Genomic DNA, 21,426 nt, shown 5'->3' on the forward strand with positions numbered 1-21,426 from the left:
ATGACTCAACTTGCATTACCCGCCCATGTGCCACGGAAAACTAATTCGCACACCCTCAACACGGGTTACATGCACATCAACTTATTTCTCAGTCTTAATTAATTTTAAAACGAAGTATTAGTCAAGTGGGCCGTATGATAGACTAATTATCTAGCGGTACAATATTTGTTCCCCGTTTCCTAGGATTTGGGTGAACAGTTTTGAGTAATGAGTTGTATTATTCCGAATGTTATTTCTAGAGTAAACACGTCAATGCGATGAAGCTCTCCTGGCTGAATTTGACCCAAATCATCTAGCTACAGAAAAGCACAGGGAAACCCGTCTGTCTTTGCCGCCCACTCGATTGTAAAAATTACACCGCAATCTGTTCTACACTGTGACGTTTTCGGTAGAAGTGGAACTTGCTGTGTCAATATTGGACGGTGCAGTTTCCCTAGTACTAATAACCAGACTGTGGAAAGAGAGTAAGGCAACGATTTGAAATGCGTTGAGAAAAAAGTTTGGCAAAAAGCGAGGGCCACAGCAGGACTTTCGTTTTGACAATTATAGCCCACGCTATCACAGGAGACCACGGAGCAAACTCTCGCATGAGCCTGCATGAAGCTATACCGGGTGATTCAGCTGCAGGGCGAGTACTGACAAGTACATCTCTTTCCATATCCGAATGCATCGACTACATCATCATCATAATGTCCCGATTCCGCAATACGAATGAATGGTTTGGAGCTTCCGATGACAATACATTACTTTCGGGCTGTAAGTGCTTTTTTTTTTTAGCTTTTCTCAATAAGAGGTGTCCCCTATAAGCTATCAATACAGCTCCTCCTTACCTTTGTCCACAGCCTTTGTACCATCTGTTCTCGTGGTTGTTGAATTAGTAGCCTACCAATACATTTATCGAGGGGGTTTTATCTTACTTTATCTTTTTACTTGGTTTTACTCAGCTTGTCTCTACATCCCCTCGCAGCGAACATAACCAGGGGATTTTTCCAAAAACCCTCTGACATTCCCCAATGAGAAAAACTGATGGGGAGGAAATAACCACAGACGAGTACACGGATAGAGCAGTGAACATTTATATCATAATTTACATTTTGACATGTTGCACATAACTATGTAAACTGGTATGTAAACAAAAGAAAAAAAATTCCTTTAAAGACTGAAGTAGGTGAAACTTTGTAGGGGAAACTTTGGTCATAGTTCAGGTGCAAGCTCCACTGTACTGCTACATTCAGGGCGCCAACCCTCGGCCAGACGCATTCGCCGTGCAGACGAGGTCATCTTAAAGCTATTGCTGAATAGTCTCTTTGTCAAATCATGTTAAAAAGCACTGGCAGTAAAGAGACAGAGTTGCCAGTGCAGACGACCGCTTTGGTCTGTGCTATTCACGAGAGCGATGGGGGCAATTTCCAAAAAATAAACACAAAAACAAAAAGCAATAGGCTAAGAACAGATCACAGCTAACCAACACTTCATTTATACATTACACACAGAATATTCCTCTTCGTTTGTTTTTTTATTTTTCATTTAATTATTTTTGGTGCTTGAAACAAAACCAAGTGAACTTTGGTAACTAGCCCTCAAATCCAAAAAGCTCTCCCTTTACGTTCAATAGTCTCTTTTTGGTATCGACAGCATATCAAAGATCACTTTTGCCTCTACAAATAGAGTATTTTCAGCTTTATAGCCGACGTGCTACATCTAAATGGATTTCTCCGGCTCTTTGGGCCGAGCTGAAAAACTGACTCTTTCAGTTCATTTTGGTTTTTCTTCTTCAAGTAGCAAAGCAATAAATATAACAGCCGCTCCCTCGTCTCTCCGGACACACACACACACACACACACACTGAGGTAACCGTTGTTGAAAAAATATATATACAAAATGCCCTTTAGTTTCAGTTAAATTAACTAGAATCTAAACAGAAGTACTGGGGAAAGGGGCGACAATGTGGAACAAAAACACAAGTTCTTTTCTTTTTTTACACTAATGATCCCATAGTTTAACATTTCAAATGTCGACCTTTGGCAACACAAAAACAAGCCATTGATATTTCATACCTTATGTGAAAAATAACCCTGAATACTGAATGATGCTGACCTCTACTATACATTGAATTCTCTCTCTCTTTAATCTGAGGGACAACCTAACAAGACAAGCACACACAAGAAGAAAAATATCTACAAAAGAATGGCCACATAGAAAAAGACAGAAATAAGAAAATATTAAATTACAATGAATTATCTGGTCATTGTAAACATTTGCATGTGTTGCTTTTAGACTATTTAAACTAATTGCATAATAAATTAGGTAGAATATATAAGAATTGAACTGACAAAACTTGAAAATAATGACAACAAAAACAACAATAATAATATTAATAATAATATTAAATCATTATACATGATTGTCTTTAACATAAGTGGAAAGAGAAGGAGACCATGAGTAGTCTGAAACAATGCCTTTCTTAGCCCTGAGTACAAAAGTCCCTGATGGAGGAGCCAAAGCCTTGTTACAACAACAAAAGAAACTATGTACACTATGCCCCAGGCAGCCTGGCTCTCATATACACAGTCACTTTCCATTACACGCTTCCTTCAGTAAAAGGTGGGCATTCGGGGTGGGAATTATGGATCCATGGGCTCGACGGATTCCTGTTTGACCTTGATGGGGAGGAGAGGTAGAGGGCTACCGAGTCTCAGCTTGATGACGGAGGTCTCATTGCCGGGCTCGTAGAGGCCGTAGCCTGCAGAGAGCAGCTCGCCAGTGGTGCCGCCCTTGTGGTAGGAGGCCTTGAGGTCCATGTCCCTCCAGAGCATGTTGAGGATCTGTTTTTCCACTATCGTCTCCACGTCCATGTCCACACTGTCCGGCTCCTCCAGCCGGTCGGCGTAGTCACTGAGGTCGAAGCGCTCGATCTCCTCGTTGACGCGGTTGAGGTCGCCGAGGGAGCGCACGGGAGGGGAGGGCGCGGCGGGGCAGTGGCCCTTCAGGTGGACCTTCAGGCTGCTCAGGTGGATGTAGCAGCGGTGGCAGTGCAGGCACTTGTGTGGGCGGTCGCGCGTGTGCAGGCGCTTGTGCAGTTTGAGGTGCACAAACTGTGTAAACTTGGCCGGGCATAGCTTGCACTGGTAGGGCTTCTCACCCGAATGCAGGCGCAGATGAGTCTTCAGGTTGCTGGTGCTGCTGAAGCGCTTGTGACACACCTGTAGGCCGGGAGAGAAGATCGATGGTCAGATGCTGTTACAACAGTATTCAGATACAGATACAGCAGTATTCACACTGATTGACTCAGGGGAGGGCCATAGTGATTCGTCAGACAGACTGACAGGTAGAATGTCAGATAGGTGTGTGGGGCTGGTGTCTTACCTGGCACTCGTGTGGCTTTTCGCCTGTGTGGACCAGATAATGTTTCTGCAGGTGGGCCAGCTGGGTGAAGCCCTTACTGCATGTGTGACACTTGAAAGGTCTCTCTCCACTGTGAACACGCAAATGCACCTGAGAGCACAGGGGAGGGAAAGAACAATTAGTTACATATAAATAACTTTAAATATAAATATAAAGTCGGTCTTCTACAGGTGCTTGAGTTCCAGTATGTTAATTTGCCAACCAAGCAGGAATGATGCCCTTATTACAGTTCAAAAGGAAAACAAACTTAAATGTAATAGCTAGACGAGTAGAGAACTGGTTGAACAAGACAAGTGGCAAAGAAGCTTACCTTCAGGTTTGAGAGCTGCCCAAAGGTCTTGTTGCAGACATTGCACTCATACTTGATCTTGCCGTTCTGCTTCTTGAGCGGGTATGGCAGCGTCTTGTAACCGGTGCTGCTGTTGCTGCGCTTCATCTTGCTGAGGTTGATGGCCTCCTCGTCGATGCGGCCCGGGGGCAGCAGCGCCGGGGTGGGCTTGGTGGGCATCCGGTCGGTGGAGGCGGCCGAGCCAGCGGTGGGCGAGCCGCTGCCGGGGCCATGGGGGGCGCTGTCCTTCAGGCTGGCTGCTGAAAAGGCACTGGTGGGCGCTGGGTGCAGGAAGTCCCTGTGGGCCGAGTCGGGCGGCAGGAGAAGCCGCCGGCCCCCCTCGGGGGGCACCATGCTAGCTGGGAGGGGCATGTGGGGGGGCAGCGCCCCTCCAGGGAGCAAGTTGCTGTAAAATGGGTACACGCGGGGGAAGATGGAGCCCACGGGAGCCCCGCTAAGCCCGTTGCAGCCCATGGGGTAGTGGGGCAGGAGGTAGCGGGGGTAGTGGGAGCTGGGGTAGAAGGCTGAGGGGAGGTGCCCAGGGGCTGAGTAGCCAGTGTAGTGTCCCAAACCTCGGCTGTACAGCGTGGAGAAGGGGAAGCCCTCCTTGTGCTCGTGGGTTGAGGGTGTTGGGGCCTGCAGCCCTGGGCTGCTCTGTGGGCTGGGCTCTGGGCTGCTCCGGGCACTGGGGCTGGGCGTGGCAGAGGACTGGCCAGGGGAGTGGGCGTGGTAGCTAGTGCGGTCTATGCCGAACGCAGGGCTGGGCTTCAAGTACTCTTTGTTGACATGGGGGCGGACAGGGTAGATGACGTGGGGGTGGAAGGTGCGCTCCGGACTGCATTTGCGGGATGGCAGGCACCTGGGGAGTGTGGGTATGGGCCTGCTGGGCTCCTTGTGGGTTCCCTTGAGGATTTCAGAGACGCTGTGCTCCCTCTTTCCAGAGCTCTTCTCCCAGACTGGGGACACCTCAGAAGTCTGCTGCTTTACCTCCATCAAACTCTGCTCTGTAGAGAAAAGAAGACAAATTGTTACTCCTTCTGTTCCCTTAAATCAGTGTCTCCTTCCCTTTGTCCTGTAATGTGGTCCGTTCGTCAGAAAGACAGACAGGAGAAGCAGGGTGTATCTGACCGCAGCAAGCAAGCAAAGCGGTGAGGTCGCCTTTACTTGCTTGAGGAGAATAACAGAAACTGAACGTCGGGCGTTTCTGCAAAAGGCTACCGCTGTGACGAGACAGACCCCCGGCCAAACCACAACGACGGCCTGTCCGTGCCAACTCAACCGCCAAGTATTGGCACGGCACTGAGGATCAGTGTGGAGAGAAGCAGTGATCCATCTACTCTCCACTACAGACTGGCACAGTGCAGTCTTTGGGCTCAGCAGAGGATTTCAACCTGTTTTCTTTTCGGTGGCGTTTCCACAGTTTTTATGGGCATTAAAAATGCTGAATAGGAGTTAGGCAAACAAAGAGCCTCTTTCTCCAGCCATGCTGGAATTTTAAAACAGTAGAGTAATGAAGTTCTCATTTAGGCGACAGTTTGATGAATCATCTTGAATGAGGACCTGGGGCCAAGAAGGAAGTGAGGCCCGGTAGTGCCCCTGGCTGGGGGCAGGGGGAGGGGGTAGATATCACCAGGGTAGATAAGATCGAGAGAAGGGGGATGGGGGAGGGGGGTAAGGGGCTGAGTGAACATTTCCTGCTGATAGAGGTCACAAAGCTTGGCCTGCCACCCCAAATCCCACCCCCACCCAAATTTGGGCACCTCCTGACAAAGTAGCCAATGAAGACAAGTCCATCTCAGGGGCCTTTGTCCTAGCGTTTACACACCTCCTCCAGTAAGCGCTCAATCAATAACACATTCTGTCACACTGCTTTTCAAACACTGGCTTTTGGAGCTGTCAGTCAAGTGGCATGACAGCTCACACAATTGTTCTGTGTAATATGAAGGGAGAAAACAGGTATTTACACAGCACAAGGGGTCTCTCTTACAGTTTCTTACAGTAAACTACTTTTTCTACTTTTCTATTGATTCTTGGTTAAAGGATGGTGAAGCAGCTGCTTCTTTGGTCACAAGGTGCTGACAACGTCTCAGTGATATTCTAGTAATGATAAATGGTATGCTTACCTAGAGATTAGCTAGTCTGAACCACTCCTTGGACATTTACATAAAATACACATGGCTCTTAGATTCAGGACATGGCCCTGTCCAAAATCTACCAGTGCTACACGGTCAGTTCCCAAACCCCACCCGGCAAAAAAAAAAAACTTCCCCAGCAGTAGTGAGTAAACACTGAGCTTCTATCAGCCCCCCCCATCAGCCTATCTGCTCTCCCATTGCCCTTGTGACAGGGCCCATCCCAAGCCTCCCAGAGAGCAGAGAGAAAACAAACAGCCAGCGATCACAGAGATATCAATCTGTCAGCGGGTTGGGCTGCCAGGAAGTTCAAGTAGTCAATGGAGGAGGCCTTTTTTTGTTCCCTTTCTTTCTATTTCAGTGCCAAATAAATGAGGGAGTCGTGCCAAAGAGCTGTCAGCAGTTCCAAGCTCACACTGCTGCCAATGACAAGAGAGACAGAGCTGTGTGTTCGTACGTGTACATGTTTGTGTGTATCAGAGTGAGACAGAACATGAAAGGGACAGTGTATTTAAGTGTAAGAGCCAGTGAGCATTAGTGTTTGTGAATGAGAGGGGGCTTGTCTGAATAAAAGAATGGTTGGTAGTCACCAACTTGTGAGATGTTTTCAGTGTCTTTACAGCGGAATGGAAGCAATGTTCACAAACAGGGGTACTTCCTTCACAGTAGACCAAGGAAGCATCATAAAGTAATGGCTACTCAGTTCAAACTTTCATAAGTGAAACCATCAAACTGACACTGGTCTGCACCCTCTGATTAATATTTCAGCCTTATGTAGGCGGCTCAAGTCACCTCCAGACATGTATTACCCAGAATTCCCTGTGGTCATAATCTGCTGACTCACAACGGCTCCTGTCTCTAGGGGGCGGTGCGCTCTTGGTTCTTGTATGACTGGGCCAGGCTCTAGCGTGGGTGGTAAGTCCAATTCTACTGCACAGCAAAAAGCTAACCACACGGTGTTGAATTCAGAAAGGCCACCCCAATCAACTATTCCAAGGCTAGCAACAAGGAGCAAGATATTGCACTTTACATGCACTTTAAGATAACAAGGAAAGGATTTGGAAACTGAGCTGACTTAACCACACCTTTGTTTTTATATATATTTCAGTCTCTCGCTCCCTCTCTTTCAGACAGAAATGCCCAGAGCTGTGATTTTTATTGCCTGTTAAGCAACCACAGATAGAACATGTCAGGGCACCTTTGCTGTTGAAAGGACATTTTTAAGTGCCTTTGACTGGCACTAAACCAGGACAGCACCATGTAATTAAATGCCATTACAACCAGGTCTGACCATGAGCCATCCAAGGGAGAACAAGACTTTAAGAGAGTGTTCATCCTCTTTTGTCCCGTGGCAGAAAGAAGAACATGTACTTCCCAAACCCCCTATTTTCCCAGCAATTAATTTGGATGGCGAGAACTCACAGCCTTGAGCCACAGAACATAGGTTCACACAAAGCCCCCTATGATGTAACCAAGGGGAGGGAAAAAGAGCAGGAACTGTGTAAAGGAACTGTTGAGTTCTTTGAGCCAGAGCACAACAAGGGGAAACAGGAAAAGAAAAAGAAAATAATCTGCTGTTTGCCAAAAATAAGGCAGTCACTTAGGCTATGGCACACACATTAAGACATTTCTTTCCTTCAATCTGAATATGAAAGGCCAGTCGGGCTAAATATATTCATGTCATTTTTAAGGTTTAAGGCTTATCTGATTGATGAACATTCACTGTTGCCATTTTAAAATGTTGCATATATTCATTAATTTCCAAACAGAATGCAGGCAGAAGAATAGAAAATTTGACCGAGGTATTCAAACTTACTGAGTTTCTGCATCATGAGCTCTCCGGAGGGCGGGTAGTGCAGACGCTCCGCAAACTCGGGGCAGTACCACACCAGCAGCTCCTGGTTGGCCGGGATGGGCTTGACAGTGTAGAAGTAGATGTTCATGCCGTTTTGGCAGGCAGCCAGGTTCTGCTCCTGCTGAGAATGGGCTGGGTTCACATAACGCATCCAGTTGCTGTTCTGCTCATTGAAGCCGTCCACAAAATGGTGGAACTCCCCCTCTGCGTAGATCTGCAAATAGGAAGAATAATTTAAATATGTATTCATCGTAAAAAAACAACAACTTTTAAGTAATTCCAGGATTCCTCACATTAAAACATAAGCAATAATTTAAGTTGCATTAGTTTTGTTTTCAGCAGCTGAGATATTTCTGATGTCTAATGCAAATCCATCACTGTGACAAATATCTCTGCCTCTTTCTTTCTTTCTATCTGTTGTTTTTTTCTTTCTTTCAGCTAAACAGTTAACTATTGATGTTCTACAGCTCACGCAAGTACCTTCTCCTTCTACCTACACCTTGAGCTGTATTTCAATGCCTACAGTCTACTGAGCAGACTGACTTGTGTGCCTCTGTTCAGACAGATCGACAAGTGGGAGTCATACACACGCTCTTATAAAGTCACAAACCCTCGTCAAGAATTGAGTCAGCTCCGTCAGCAACGTCACAGCCCAACACTGAATCTACAGCCAAACAATTTTTTGCTCTTTCTTTCTCAGTCTCCCTACCCTGAATCGCTCTCACTCTCACCAGTTTGCTGACACAACATAAGGTCACAACAGACACATTAGCACCTTTTCTGCAAGACCCGCAATCGCAAGTGAGAGGGGATTCTGACAGGATGACAGAGCCACTGACGGCTTAAGAGAGAGTTTGAGAGTATGTGTGCGCCTGTGTGTGTGTGTGTGTGTGCATGTACGCGTGAGTGATTGCGCGCGTGCATATTTGTGCGTGTGCGTGTGCGTTTGCGCGAGTGTTCACAGGTCCAGATGTGTTTTACTTATGTGGATTACTGCTACGTGTCTCCACGCAACCCTCACCTCTGCAGCATGTCATCTTAAAATTGTTATTTGGCAATATAAAGGTGGAAGGTTATCAAGCTCAGATGATGCGTTTCACTGAAGAAACTTATGAACACTTGTTTCTGCTTGTTCTGAGACACTTCCTGTGAGAGGAAAAAGGGTCTGAAAGTCATGTGGTCTTTTCATAAAGTTCATGAGAACCTGTAGTTATGAGTATGATGGTTTTTTTAAGAGGGTTAAAGAACCGGGAGGTCACAGGGGGAGGCGCAGGTTCTGAAGGTGTGGGGGTGGACTGGTTTTGTAGGCGGGGGGATGGAGAAGGGTTTTTGTTTACTCCGAACCTGTCATTTCCAGGAACGATGACATCACTCTGCACTGTAAAGGAGGGAGGTCCCTTTCTAAAGATGTTTCAAAAGCCTCTCGTCATTTTTTTTTCTTTTCCACTTCACAATTTACTGTACTTTTTACCACATTTGCCACTCTTACTGAATTCAGGACCGATATAACGTAAGACGGAAAGAAATATAAACATCAGAGAAAAAAAACAAAACAACTAAGCCGAATAAATGTAGGCTTTCCTCAACAGCAAAAGTGACTACAAATTCTACATTTTGTAGAGTATGTACATTTAAGTAATCTTACATCGATCATTTTAGTACCTATATAATTGCAACACACAATGATACACAGCCAGACTGATTAAGTGTACCACAACATGAGCGCTCCTTCTCCTGAAGTCAAAGGGTTGTAACAATGTCACAATTTTGTGTTACCTGGGACCTGGCCGTGCAGATGGAAATAGGAGTAGTTGTGTACCATGTTATGCACTTGTCTAAGAACTCCTCTCTGCACAGACCAACGCTGCGTGTTGGCACCGTCTACGTTGCACCTCTGCACTGCATCTGTGCCCTGCCTGCACTGTCATTACTTTGCAGTTTCTCCCTAGCAACAGCTGGCAGGCAGAATGACTCGAACAGCGTCTGTGAGGCATTCAGTGGCTAAAAGCCACTTCCTCGCTGAGTCACTGTGAGATGCTGCATCCTTACTGGCAACAAGGGAGCCCGGACACGACGTGACAGAGAGACACATAGGTTTTTTTTCTTCTTGCCTGCCTATGTTTTTTCATTCCAAGACAACCCTGATGTATGCACACACACTTCAATCCTTCCACTCTGTGGTGTCCATCATTCACCACCAACTCAAACACAAACACTTCCCAAAAGAACAGATGTTTACTCAGCAATTCTGTACCGTTTGCACACAGCAGAGCGCTCGTACTCGGTTTCGGAGGAATCTGATGGCAATGATGTCACACAGGAAGTGAGATGGCAGTGGAACGAGAAATGACCGGTGTGTTTTTGCCCACTCGTTTCTTGTGTAAAAGGAACTCCAGAACTGAACACTCACCCTCCAGAAGTACTTCCTGTTTGCGTCCTTGGGCACAGTCTCTGCAGTGTAGCTCTCACCCACCAGGGGGCCAAAGCGTGTCCCCTTAGGGATGTACTCTCTGCTTGCCACTCCAGTCACCTACAGAAAGAGAGATAAATTCAATAAAATTAACTTAAAGGACAGCTTACTGACACAAGGCGAGTGTGCATAGCAAATCCAAACTCTTCATTCATGCCACGACCCCCTCCCTGAAAAGAAGTACATAGCGCTTGTAATTCAAAGGTTGTGGGTTTTATTCCCAGGTTGGGGCCTACTGTTGTGCAATTGAATACACCTAACCTGAACCGGTTCAGCAAATATCCATTTTATATGTAAATGGGTTCTATATAAAATGTAATAAACTGTGTAAACTTATCTGGATAAGTGCATTTCCTAAAGGCCAAAATATAAACCGTGTGAATAGAGCAACAGTAACTGTTTTTTCCTGAAGCACACGATTATGACCAGTAACAACGGAATGTCAAAATCTTATCTTTAAATAATTAACTTTCCGTTTAGACTAATGAGTGCTCACTGGGATGTAGCCAGTCCCAATACAACAGACCACCAGCCAAAGACTTGGTACTTATTTAGATCAGCGGTTAGGCATGATTTGCTTAATCACTTCCTGTTATCTGCCCACTTTTACATCGGAATCAGGAAGTGACTGCCATTACCATCAGTGCAATTCATATTGAAGCTCAACAAACAGGTTTGTGATTTCAACAAACCCTTCAGGCTCCTACCACTAAAAGTTCACAAAATAATTATAGCTAATCTTGATCTCTGTGTTTTCTTTAATTGATTGGAAGGCAATAGACAGTGCATAATAATAATAATAAACAAATGTACAAGAGGCAAATTGTGAGAAATCCAGTTGTGCTTTTCTTTTTCATGAAAGTTAAAAGCGGGCAGGTGGGTGTAGTTAGAGAGCGGAGTTGACGGAGGTGGCAGGACTGTTCTGGGTCAATGGCGGCCCCAGAATCAAGGCAGCCTACACCCCTGCCTAGTTCCCTGAACTGCATGCATCATTGGGCCCAGGTAAAGATAAAAGAACCATCACTTCAGCCCCCAGCCATCTGGAGGAGCTGTGTGTCTGTAAGGGGGCAGTACCTCTCCCTCTCTGACCTAAAACTAACTCCACTGGCAACTTTCCAAAGCTCACTAAGATTTCAGAGGTTCAGAGGGCGCCCACACTTAAGAGGAGAAACCCCTGTCCTGATGCCACTAGTCTTGGAGCCACATCACCGCACAAATCACCCTGGTCGTGACCCCAGCCTTTACCCCTTTTTCATTATCTCTCCATTTGTTCCTCAGCTAAAAGCTGCCTTTCCTGTCACGGGGGGTCATGTGTGACGACCAGAGTTTACTCCAGAAATGTCAGGAGTGCAACACTGCACAGGTAAGGTTTCCCTCCAGCATGAGACGACGCGGGGGGGGGGGAATCTCACGCTGACCCCAGAAACACACTTCCCATATAAGAAAGGAAAATGAGAAATACCTTTCAAGCAGAAACAAACAGCTCCAATTACAGCTTTTTGTTTCTTTCAGATGAATGACTTCAAAGGAAGGTGAGTGTGTTTGGGTGTATACATGCGTGCGTGTGTGTGTGCGTGCGTGAGTGAGTGGCTGCTGATGTTTCTCTTGAAAACACAGGGAGCCATTATAGCACTGAAACTCACTGTCTGAGGCCAGGATTACGCACCGCCTCTCCTAATCTCCTCAAAGTAGCAACACCTGAGGAACCAGACTCAATCGCCGTGCTCCTCCCGGCCAAAGCTCAAGAGTATCTCTTTATTCCCCCCGCAGATCATACGCAAGACACCCACTTTAAAGAGGCCAGGAAATCCCCCCCTTTGCAAAATCTATAGAACATGACGGGTTAAAAGAGGTTTTGTGGATCAGTAGCACTTTTTTGATAATTATTAACAAAGACAATGGCATCTAAACAGGCTGTCAATACCCTTTGATCATTACCATCAGTGATTTCTACAATGCCTTTTCCTGTCCCCCCCACTAACACTGTGGTGTTAAATATTTACTGAAGCACTATCTTTCGAGAAAAAGTGTAAGCACGTTTACCACGTGATAAACAACTGAATGATGAAGAAAAAAACAATTTATAATCATTCCCTTTGGTTTGTGTAAATTGCCTGCATCTGTAATCAGGTGAAACACAATGCGACTCATGATTCAGACCTGCTCTGCTAAACCCTATCACGCACTGCCCCAGGTCCTGGTTAATGCAGTGATTTCTTATTTACACTTCTGTAAATGCAGCACTTTCTTATTTACTCTTGTTTCTCCCCTTGCTAGAGGAAGAAGGGGGAGTGGAGGAACAACAGTGTGTGGACAAACATAGTTTAGTGAGCAGCGCCTTCTTTTCCCTGGGGAGAGGTGCGACTACGGCGTGTCACAGAATGGAAACAGGAAGATTTCACTATGGCTGGAGCACATCGCACACACACAGGTCTGCATACACACATGCCCACGCCCACGCCCACACACACACACACACACACACACACACACACACACACACACACACACACACACACACACACAGAGGTGTTCTTTAATCAGTTAAAAACGCTGTTGACAGCGCTGATAAAGGAGATTAATCACAGACCTGTTGCGCTGTGACAGAGGTCTCTACAGCACAGGCATTGTATAAACTTTTGCAACGCCGCTCTGACAGGGAGGGGAAAACAAAACTGTGTGACCCCCTCCGCCAGTCTCTCCACTCCCACCCACCCTGAAATTCCCAAAGGAGGGATATCAGCTCGATCCCCCCCCCCCCTTCGCTGCGTTCGCCTACGACGGAGAGTCCACTGATCAGAGTTCTCCGCTCTTCAGAAAACACAATTTTTTTTTTTTTTTTTTTTTTCTTTTTTACATTAACTGAGGTGTAAACCATTTCTAAGAAGCCTGCCTTTTGCTTGAATGACTGTCAGTGTACTCGGTCTGATTCAGAAATAGCATCTTAAAAACCTCAGGTCAGGGACAGACTACTGATAGTATCTATACACTATTCTACTCCCTTCTACACACGGTCTACCACAGTGGTCCACTTAAGTTGTCCCAAAAAAAGGCCACACAACCCACTCTCTTTCTGAACTAAACAGGATGAGCTGAGCCAGGTACGTCCGTGCGCGACATGGAAGCGGACGGAGGGAAGGAGAGGGAGAAGGAGAGGGGGAGTGAGTCGGAGGCCTACCTCTTTGGAGCTGGGCGGGTGTTTGAACAGTAGGTTCCGGGGGAGCGAAGCTTCCGCCCGGGTCAGCTCGGGGCTTTCAGAACCTCCCTCCAGCGGATGGTCCTTCACTATGTAGGTGCACTTCTCCTCAAACTCGGCCTCTGTCCACTTGGTCATGTCTGCATCCTCGACGTCCATTTTCACTGCGGCGTGGTCAGCGGTATGGGGGGCCCCCTCTGTGGTCAACATGACTGTGCTATGCTGGGAGGCCTGAGAGAGAGAGAGATAGGTAGAGAGGGGGAGAGAGATGGGTAGAGAGGGAGAGAGAGATTTTATCACCATTAGACCCCAGTCTGTGGTTTCTTCTGAGACGCTGACTAATCGGACAGTCTGCTTTGCTTCGGGACAGGGATAGGGGACGGGGATAGGGGCAAGCCAGATTCACATCCAGCACTTCCCCCATGGGGTGACTGGAGGGAGCTTACACTCTCCCAAAACAAAAGACCGCTCTCTCAAGAGTAGTCAGGAGAAAGTCTCCCATTGCCTGTGCAGTCTTCCAGTATGGTCCAACCACTGTGTGACAGTAACAGCAACAGTAAAACATCGAATTGACTTTAAAAAGACGCTAGCGCGCATGTGTACACATGCAAACGCACAACTTTTTTTTCAATCAGCAATTCCCCGGGGACGCAAAACTATTCTGGCCGAAGCATGGGAAATAACCCCTACCCGACGATTAGCGTGTGACACGTCTGGCCAGTTCTCAGTCCTCCGGCCCTTTTTCAGGAAGGGAACTGGTCGCATATGTAAAGTCCGTGACCCAAGGCGAAAGAATGCAGAAAAAAAACGAACACCACCAAAAAAAAAAAAAACAGCCAAATGGGCTCCCCCCGTCTGAAAAAGGCAAATCCACAGCGGAGCGAGAGAACGGCAGGCAGAGCGGACGAGCAGAGGGGACTCTGGAGGGGGGGGGGGGCAGGGGGGTCCTTCAGTGTCAGCGAGGTCAGGGCCGCGGCAGGCCCTGCTCTCCTCGCCCCGCTCTGGGAGGGGGTGGGAAGCGGTGTCATAAACAGGGGAAGGATTAGGAAGGAAGCGCCGTCTGCTCCTGAATGGAGCTAAATTTGGAAGCAGCGTGGCGGTCAGGCCGGAACCGGCAAACTGTCCCAGAGCAGGTCGGAGCGCTGAGGGGGCGGGGGGATCCCAACTTTCCCACCAACGAAGGGTTGTAGTGGCACAAACAAGCTTCAAACACCAGCCACTACCCCCCCCCCCCTGCCACCCACTGACATCCTGAAATGTCCCAGTGTTTCAGTGGGCAGAGGCCGTTTCTGCACGCCTCATCCCAGCAGGCAAACCTTCACCAGGAGACCGCTAATCCCAACCAGCACCGCTCAACCTGAGACGTCTACTCTGCTCGCACGCTCTCCCAGTCCTGGATACCAACAACCACGTAGGCCCCCTGACCATAAGGCACACCCCAGCCTGCTAACGCAACCCATCACAGAAAGCGGGATGAAAGCACTGCTCCACCCGCGTAACAACTCAACTCAACCAATGTTCACAACGGCTGGGCTCCAAGAAAGTTTGAGAAAATGTGCAGAAAATGGTAAATGGTTGGCATTTATATAGCGCCTTTATCCAAAGCGCTGAAAGGGCAAAGAAACTTTGACCCTTTCGCACAGAACAGAAACGAATCCCAACAACCTGGTGTAAACTGTACAGAGTTGGCATTTTGGTTACATAGGAAGAAAAAAAAAAAGAGTAAAAGAGTAAAGAGTCTTTTTGCTTCGCTGTGAAAAAAATGTAACCCATGACAGCTGTGAGACAATGAAACTAATACTGAAACTGAGATATATATTCTGAAAAAAGTCACCAACAAAAGTCAAGTCTTCAGGTCAACTTCACACACAAAGAATCATTTTAAAATGATCGAATGCCAAAGACTTGAAATTACACAATACAAAAGCTAAATTAATCTAAATTAAATCTATTCACAAATCATAAATAAAGAAAAAAATAATTCTTTATTCTGTACTTTAGGAAAGTAAAAAAAAATAATAATAATAATAATTCAGATAAAAGATTTGCTTTTCCAAAGGCAACTTAAAAAAGACAAAAAGAAGAAAAGGTTGAATCAACAAACCAAGAGAAAGTTGCCTAAAAGTAACACATCACAAAAATGAAAATTTAACAAATAAAAAACAGCAAAAGCCCTTGCAGAGCTGTGGAGAGAAGACAAATCTTACTTACTGGGACGCCCAGAGCTGAGCCACACATAGGGCAGAATGTGTGTGATCTCTCTTCCCCGTGTGAGTGTGTGTGGGACAGGTGCTGTACTCCCTCCCTCTCTCTCTCTCTCTCTCTCTCTCTCTCTCTCTCTTTCACTCGCTCTCCCTTGTTGCTCAAGTGAGGGTGTGTGCGACTGCTCTTCTGAGTGACTGACTGCCTGAATGAATGGCTCACTCACTTGTTGAGGACTAAAGTGTGCCTGATCCCTCCCTCCCTTCTTCCCCTCCCTCTCTCTTCCTGACTCCTCCCCTCAGGAAAGTGAGAACAAGTCTCCGAGCCGTGGCTCCAGTCACCTCCCCGACAGCGCACAGCGACAACTGAGAGGAAGCGCCAGAGTGCTTTCACCTGAAAGTCTTGGCCCCCTGCTGCATGGCACGCACACTGAATAAAATCCCTAATAAAATGTATGTATCAATTACCCCTCTCTGTTTGAGCCGGGGTGTAATCCTGTTTTATTGACAGACAGCTCCCCTGAGATAGGGAGATGTTTTTTGTAAGGGGTGGGGGGGGGCATCAGTGATGATCATACTTCCTCTCCAGCTCTCTCTGGGCAGCTGAAGGACATCCTGTGACGCACAATTGTTTACTGAGTGCAGAGAGCTGCAGAAGACGTTCCTGTTTCTCTCTGAAAACAACCCCCCACCCCAACCCAACTCCTCCAGGAGGCGCTATTGTGCTCACTTCCACCCGTCGCATACAGAGATCACGTTCCACAAACCCAGACCAGCAACATCCGTTAGCAACAAAGCCACCTGTTAACAAAGTGTACTGGAACCAACTAGCACCCAACCTCTTATTCTCAACCTCTACATCCTCGCTCTCTTCCTCTCCTGTCTCTGACCATCTCCCCCTCTCCGCTATGGCAATGACCAGATGCACCCTGTCTGTCTGTTGGGGTGGGACTGAACCCAACAAGGGAGAGTAAATAAGAGAAATAAAGGGAAAAGGAAAACAAGCAGAGGGTGAGGGGGGGAATGGGGGGAGACTAAGGAGGACTGCAGGCTTCACCCCCCCCCCCCTTCCTTCCCCTCATCAGTGACAGAGCGTTGACCACATCACTCGCTGCCTCACTGGCAATTACTTCCTGCCAGCGGACGCCACGTCCTGCCGTGGGCTCCCAGACCCCCCCCCCCCCCACCTCCCTCAATGCCCACCCGCCCCCGTCCCTTCCCGAGACGGGCCACCAGCGTTCGGCCTCCAGTCGCTGCCGAGGCGCACAGCGAACGGAAGCAGACATGCAAAAAGAAAAAAAAAAAAAAATGTAAACCTAGGGTTCAATAGCTTCCTTTGGAGACCAATGTTGAGAGCATTCCCAGTGAACCCCCCTAACCTCCCCGTTTAATTTCACCCCACACCACCAACCATCCTTAAAACTTACAAACTGGCCTGCTCTCTTCCCTCCAGGGCTCCAGGGTTTGGTAGCTCACTCAAAGGGTGGGTGAGAGAGGGGGGGGGGGGGGCGGGGGGGGGGGGGGCAGAAAGGGTGGCTCTGGAGTGAAATTTGAATTGCTTTTCTTTGTTTATGCTGAGGGGTTTAATATGGCCTGTATGCCTGCGGGGAGAAGTCCTGCTGGTTTGTTAGTTTTTCAGAGGGCTTCTATCTGTCCATACCTGCTAGCCTGTGCCCATTGAACATGCTGCAGAACACACCAGAGGGGGGGGGGGGGGGGGTGCCAGATAGAGAAATGTATAGAGTAATGTAATGTACCATGACAGAGAACAATCTGGAGAGTGGGAATGAGAGGGAGAAACAGCTGAGGTGAGTTGGGAGACTGTACCAACTTCAAACACACAGGTACATGAAACTTTTATTAAAAGTTGATGCAAGTCAGACCAAAAGGTACAACAATCCAACTGTCTATTACCATGAGACATTCTGGGAAGACTGCAGTCTGACGTTTCTGCTCGTTTTCATTTTCTTTTCTTTTTTTAAACTGGTTGTTTGGCCCTAGAAGGGTTCTACATTGAAATACACCCCCCAGCCACACACACATTTAAATCTGCATGCTATCAATGATAGCATCTCAAGTGTGGAAGTTTTACTTTTCGGTTTTCTTTAGATTTTTAAAAACGAAAGTCTGTTTTCTGATTACATGGCCTACATGGAGGAATAATGTCAATCAGCAGTAAAGCCCTGAAGTCTTTAGAAGGAGTAGGGGTTCTACTGAGACCTCCAGGTGCTGATCCAGGGTGGTTTTATTTAATCAAAATCACAACCACAGCCACGCGTGCTACAAAGTGCTGAAAAACTGACCAGTGTGTCCGTCCTCACTGCCAGTCGGAAGCCAGAGGGCTAGCACTGAGTTCAAATAAGTTGCGGTAAAAAGGCTCAAATAAGAAACCCCACATTCAGTTAGGGCTTTTCTCAGAGCCCTGGGGGCTGAAGAAGGGCTGGGGGGTTTGGGCATTGTTCTAGAAAGGGATAATCCCACAATGGAGGAGCCATTAGAAACATTATGGAGGTTAGACTTAGCTATGATCTCCCTGCTTGGCTCAGATGGGGAGGTGGGGAGTGATTGGAGGGGTGGGGGTGCATGTGCGTGGCACGGTGTCAGGCGAGCCTTCCTGCCACGCGTAGCATAACAGGGCAAGGCTGCATCGCTCCTAATCCTGCCAATCCGACCTACTTCCACCCCCCCCCCACCCCCCCCACCCCAACAACCTTTACACCCAGGTTCTTCCAAGGCCATCTGGAGGGGCTGTGTCACAGTGGTGGGGGGCTGAGGGTGTGGGAGGGGGGTCTGGGGGCCCGATCAATTCTGTGCCCAGACAGTCACCCGTAAGCCCCAGTAAGAGCTAATCAGGCACACCAGTGATTAAATTGTACTTTTCATTAAGGGGCAAGCGAGGACCGCTGTGTCTGACACACAACCATGTGCTGTGTGTGGTACAATGCACACACTCACACAACCATTGTTCAACTGATGGATTAACACCAGTTGTCAATTTGCTTAGAAAAATATATATACGCGTGCGTATATGCATGTGTGTGTATACACGCGCACACACACAGTGTTCAAAGCTGTGTGTGTTCAAAGGGTAGGTGAACATTTTCAAGAGGTAGGCCTCTCTCTTAAAAAAAAATAATAATTCTCCTATTCCCTGAAAAAACCACAATCGGGTTTCTGAAACTGAGAGGACTTCAGTCGAAACAGCCAGTTGTGGCATGAAAAAGTTACTAAAGAACAAAATTGCAACCGTCAGCCTTCTCAACATCTATCGAAATCGCATCCTAAAATCGCATGTAGCCTATACAAGCAGGGCATGTTTCATTTCACGTGTGCGCATAAATCAAGTGTCAGAAAAACCGAGACGTTTTTTTCCTAAATGCGTCTCGCATCAAGTAAAAGTTTATAAATCTGCACGTTTGTCTTCCAGTAAATAACCCGAACGTGTTATTAGTCACTGGGCGAGGGCGTCACATGCCTTTTTGTGCAACACTGAAGTCATGCGGCGATCAACAAATGATGAACACCTTGTAGAAGAAAACAAAACGGTGTCATTGCTTTCCATCACGATTAAATCATACAGCAAAAATATTATCCTTGATATTGCAAAATAAATTATGTTACGTAGCCTATGCGTTTCTTGGAACGTTCTAAATAATTTAAAAGTTGTCAGACAAAAAAAATAGGACACTGAATGTGAAGAAACCGTATACCCCCCTCCCTTTGACAGCTGTAGTCTGAAATAATGTTATTGTAGATGTCGAGTTGGGGTATGTGTTACATTGCACAGATATAAAGGAACCTGCGAGCGTGGATCATATTCCCTCTCAGCGCGTGTTCGGGCTAAAGCGCAGACACGCTAAACTGAACGCAGCGGGGGCTCAACCGATAAAACGGTGTCAACCCCAAAGCATTTTGACAAACATGGAGAAGAGAGCGAGAGAGTGTGTGATTGAATTAGGCAGTGGAATAATCTGATATGATGTAGCGTGAATGTAAAGGAGCGAAATGAGGCGAGCAAGTCACATATCAACGTAAGATTCGTTGGCAACGGTTTCGACCGGTGAAAATAATACAATAACAAGAAAATCTTAAACAACCCGGTTAGACATATCCTGGAATAAGTTTCATGGTTTATAGTGAAAGTGGTATGATGGTAGACAGCCTAGGACATTAACTAGCTAGTTCAAGTAAAGCTGAAGATTAGCTTCTCATGTCGCGCAATATTGGAATGAACTCTTATCGCATTCGTGTATGAATTAGTTTGTACAATTCAGCATGTTTTATCAGTTTCTATGCTGAGGTGGCTGCAGAGTTTGACAAATTATTAGCTTTGGCCTAACTATTAACAGGCATACTTCCCAAAAACAAGAACACAGTTCTGAACAAAAACTTTTTTTTTTTAAACTTACATTCCACTTGTAAAATGTTCGTTATAAATAGGCTGCCGCACGTTTAATTCACAAGACACCAAAAAAAAAACCCATAAGACTAGCAATTGACAAAGTGCGGAACAAATAACATGTTTAAGAACTTTATTTGTTCAGAGTAGCCTATGTAATTAGTAGGGTATGCGAATAAACGATAAAAATGTTCGTGGATTTGCCCAGTAATAACTATATAAATAGGCCTAATAGAGTAGCTACCTATACATTGGAAAACTGTAAGCCAGGTCATAACGTATCGTTGCTATCACAATACAAGCAGCCGGGACGTGTGTTCTTACCTGTTCGCGTTTCCATTAATCTCTTCCCGTTGAATGGTGGCTCTGGTATCCCAATTTTTAGCTCCTATACGCGACTGTCTCACTTTGTAGTCCGAGTGTACTGAAGTCTGTTAAGATAGGACTTTACTGTTTCCATAGTCTATACAAAGCGCGTCCCCCTCCCTCCTGTCCTGACTGCTCCACCCAAAACCGTAATTAGGCTTAACACGAGCAATTAACAAAACAAACTCCTCTGAGCTGACTCTGTCGATAACTCTGACGGACTAATTGTTAAAAAAAATCCTCATTCTACTTTGCAGACTGCATGAACGTAATTAACACATTTCATTTCATGGTGCCAAAGTTACAAAACTCTGCATAATTGTTGCCACCCGCTGCCAAGCGGATTGCTGAACTTGGCATCGCTGAAAATTCATTAGTTTCTCATTGTATTTTAAATGTTGACCTGACTTCGAAGTAATTACGAATAAACGTCCGGAGGAAAGAAGCACATGGGCAAAGCCAGTCTCTCCTGATTAGACCAATACTAACAATTGCGAAAAAATTAAACGAAAGTTAAATTATTGGAATTAAATAAAGTAATTACATTCGTTGTATTATAAACGTAATTGATAGCCTATATATGTACACAAAATTGATCGCAGTACAATTATTGCAACTCACCTGGAAAAATACGTTTTATATCCACTGCTTATAATTGGCATTCTCAATCAATGTATCCTACTATAGCCTATATTTAGAGCATTTATATTTTTAGAAGTGTAAAATGTATCATTTTAAATAATTATTTGTGAACATGCTGATACACGTTAACAGGATTATAATATCGTTTTTATGGCCATTTGAAGGTCTCCTTGTTTATGTTCTCGTATATTATGTTAATTTATGCTTCACAAATTATGTTTATAACTGTTTAATTTGACAAACATGCTTTGTATAGTCCGCCCCTGCAATATTAATTTAATAGAAAATCGTAATCTTTCGATTATATTTGAACTTCTAATGATCTGAATAACTGAAAGAGACCATAACAACTATATCTTTTTAAATAACCCATATACATTTTTCCCCATATTGTTAGTTTTAGTTTTGTACAATTGCCGCGTTCTCCCTATC

At 46.1% G+C, this 21,426-nt stretch overlaps 1 protein-coding gene across 2 annotated transcripts; it reads right to left on the bottom strand.

Annotated features, from left to right (window-relative positions):
- Positions 1-1,062: 1,062 nt before the first annotated feature.
- prdm1a (PR domain containing 1a, with ZNF domain) lies at positions 1,063-20,602 on the bottom strand. Of its 2 annotated transcripts, none has more exons than XM_061244468.1 (7): positions 20,311-20,602; positions 13,369-13,617; positions 10,131-10,250; positions 7,682-7,934; positions 3,716-4,737; positions 3,367-3,495; positions 1,063-3,203 (listed from the first exon to the last, which is right to left on the bottom strand). In XM_061244468.1, exons 2-7 carry the CDS (start codon positions 13,594-13,596, stop codon positions 2,625-2,627), a joined length of 2,331 nt encoding a protein of 776 aa, XP_061100452.1. In that variant the 5' UTR covers positions 13,597-13,617; positions 20,311-20,602; the 3' UTR covers positions 1,063-2,624. The 2 variants fall into 2 exon arrangements, with proteins under 2 accessions (XP_061100452.1, XP_061100444.1); XM_061244460.1 differs by lacking the exon at positions 20,311-20,602 and adding an exon at positions 15,598-15,780.
- Between the last annotated feature and the right edge of the window lie 824 nt (positions 20,603-21,426).

This window comes from Conger conger, chromosome 1 (assembly GCF_963514075.1).
Source record: "Conger conger chromosome 1, fConCon1.1, whole genome shotgun sequence".
NCBI classification, from domain to species: Eukaryota; Metazoa; Chordata; class Actinopteri; order Anguilliformes; family Congridae; genus Conger; species Conger conger.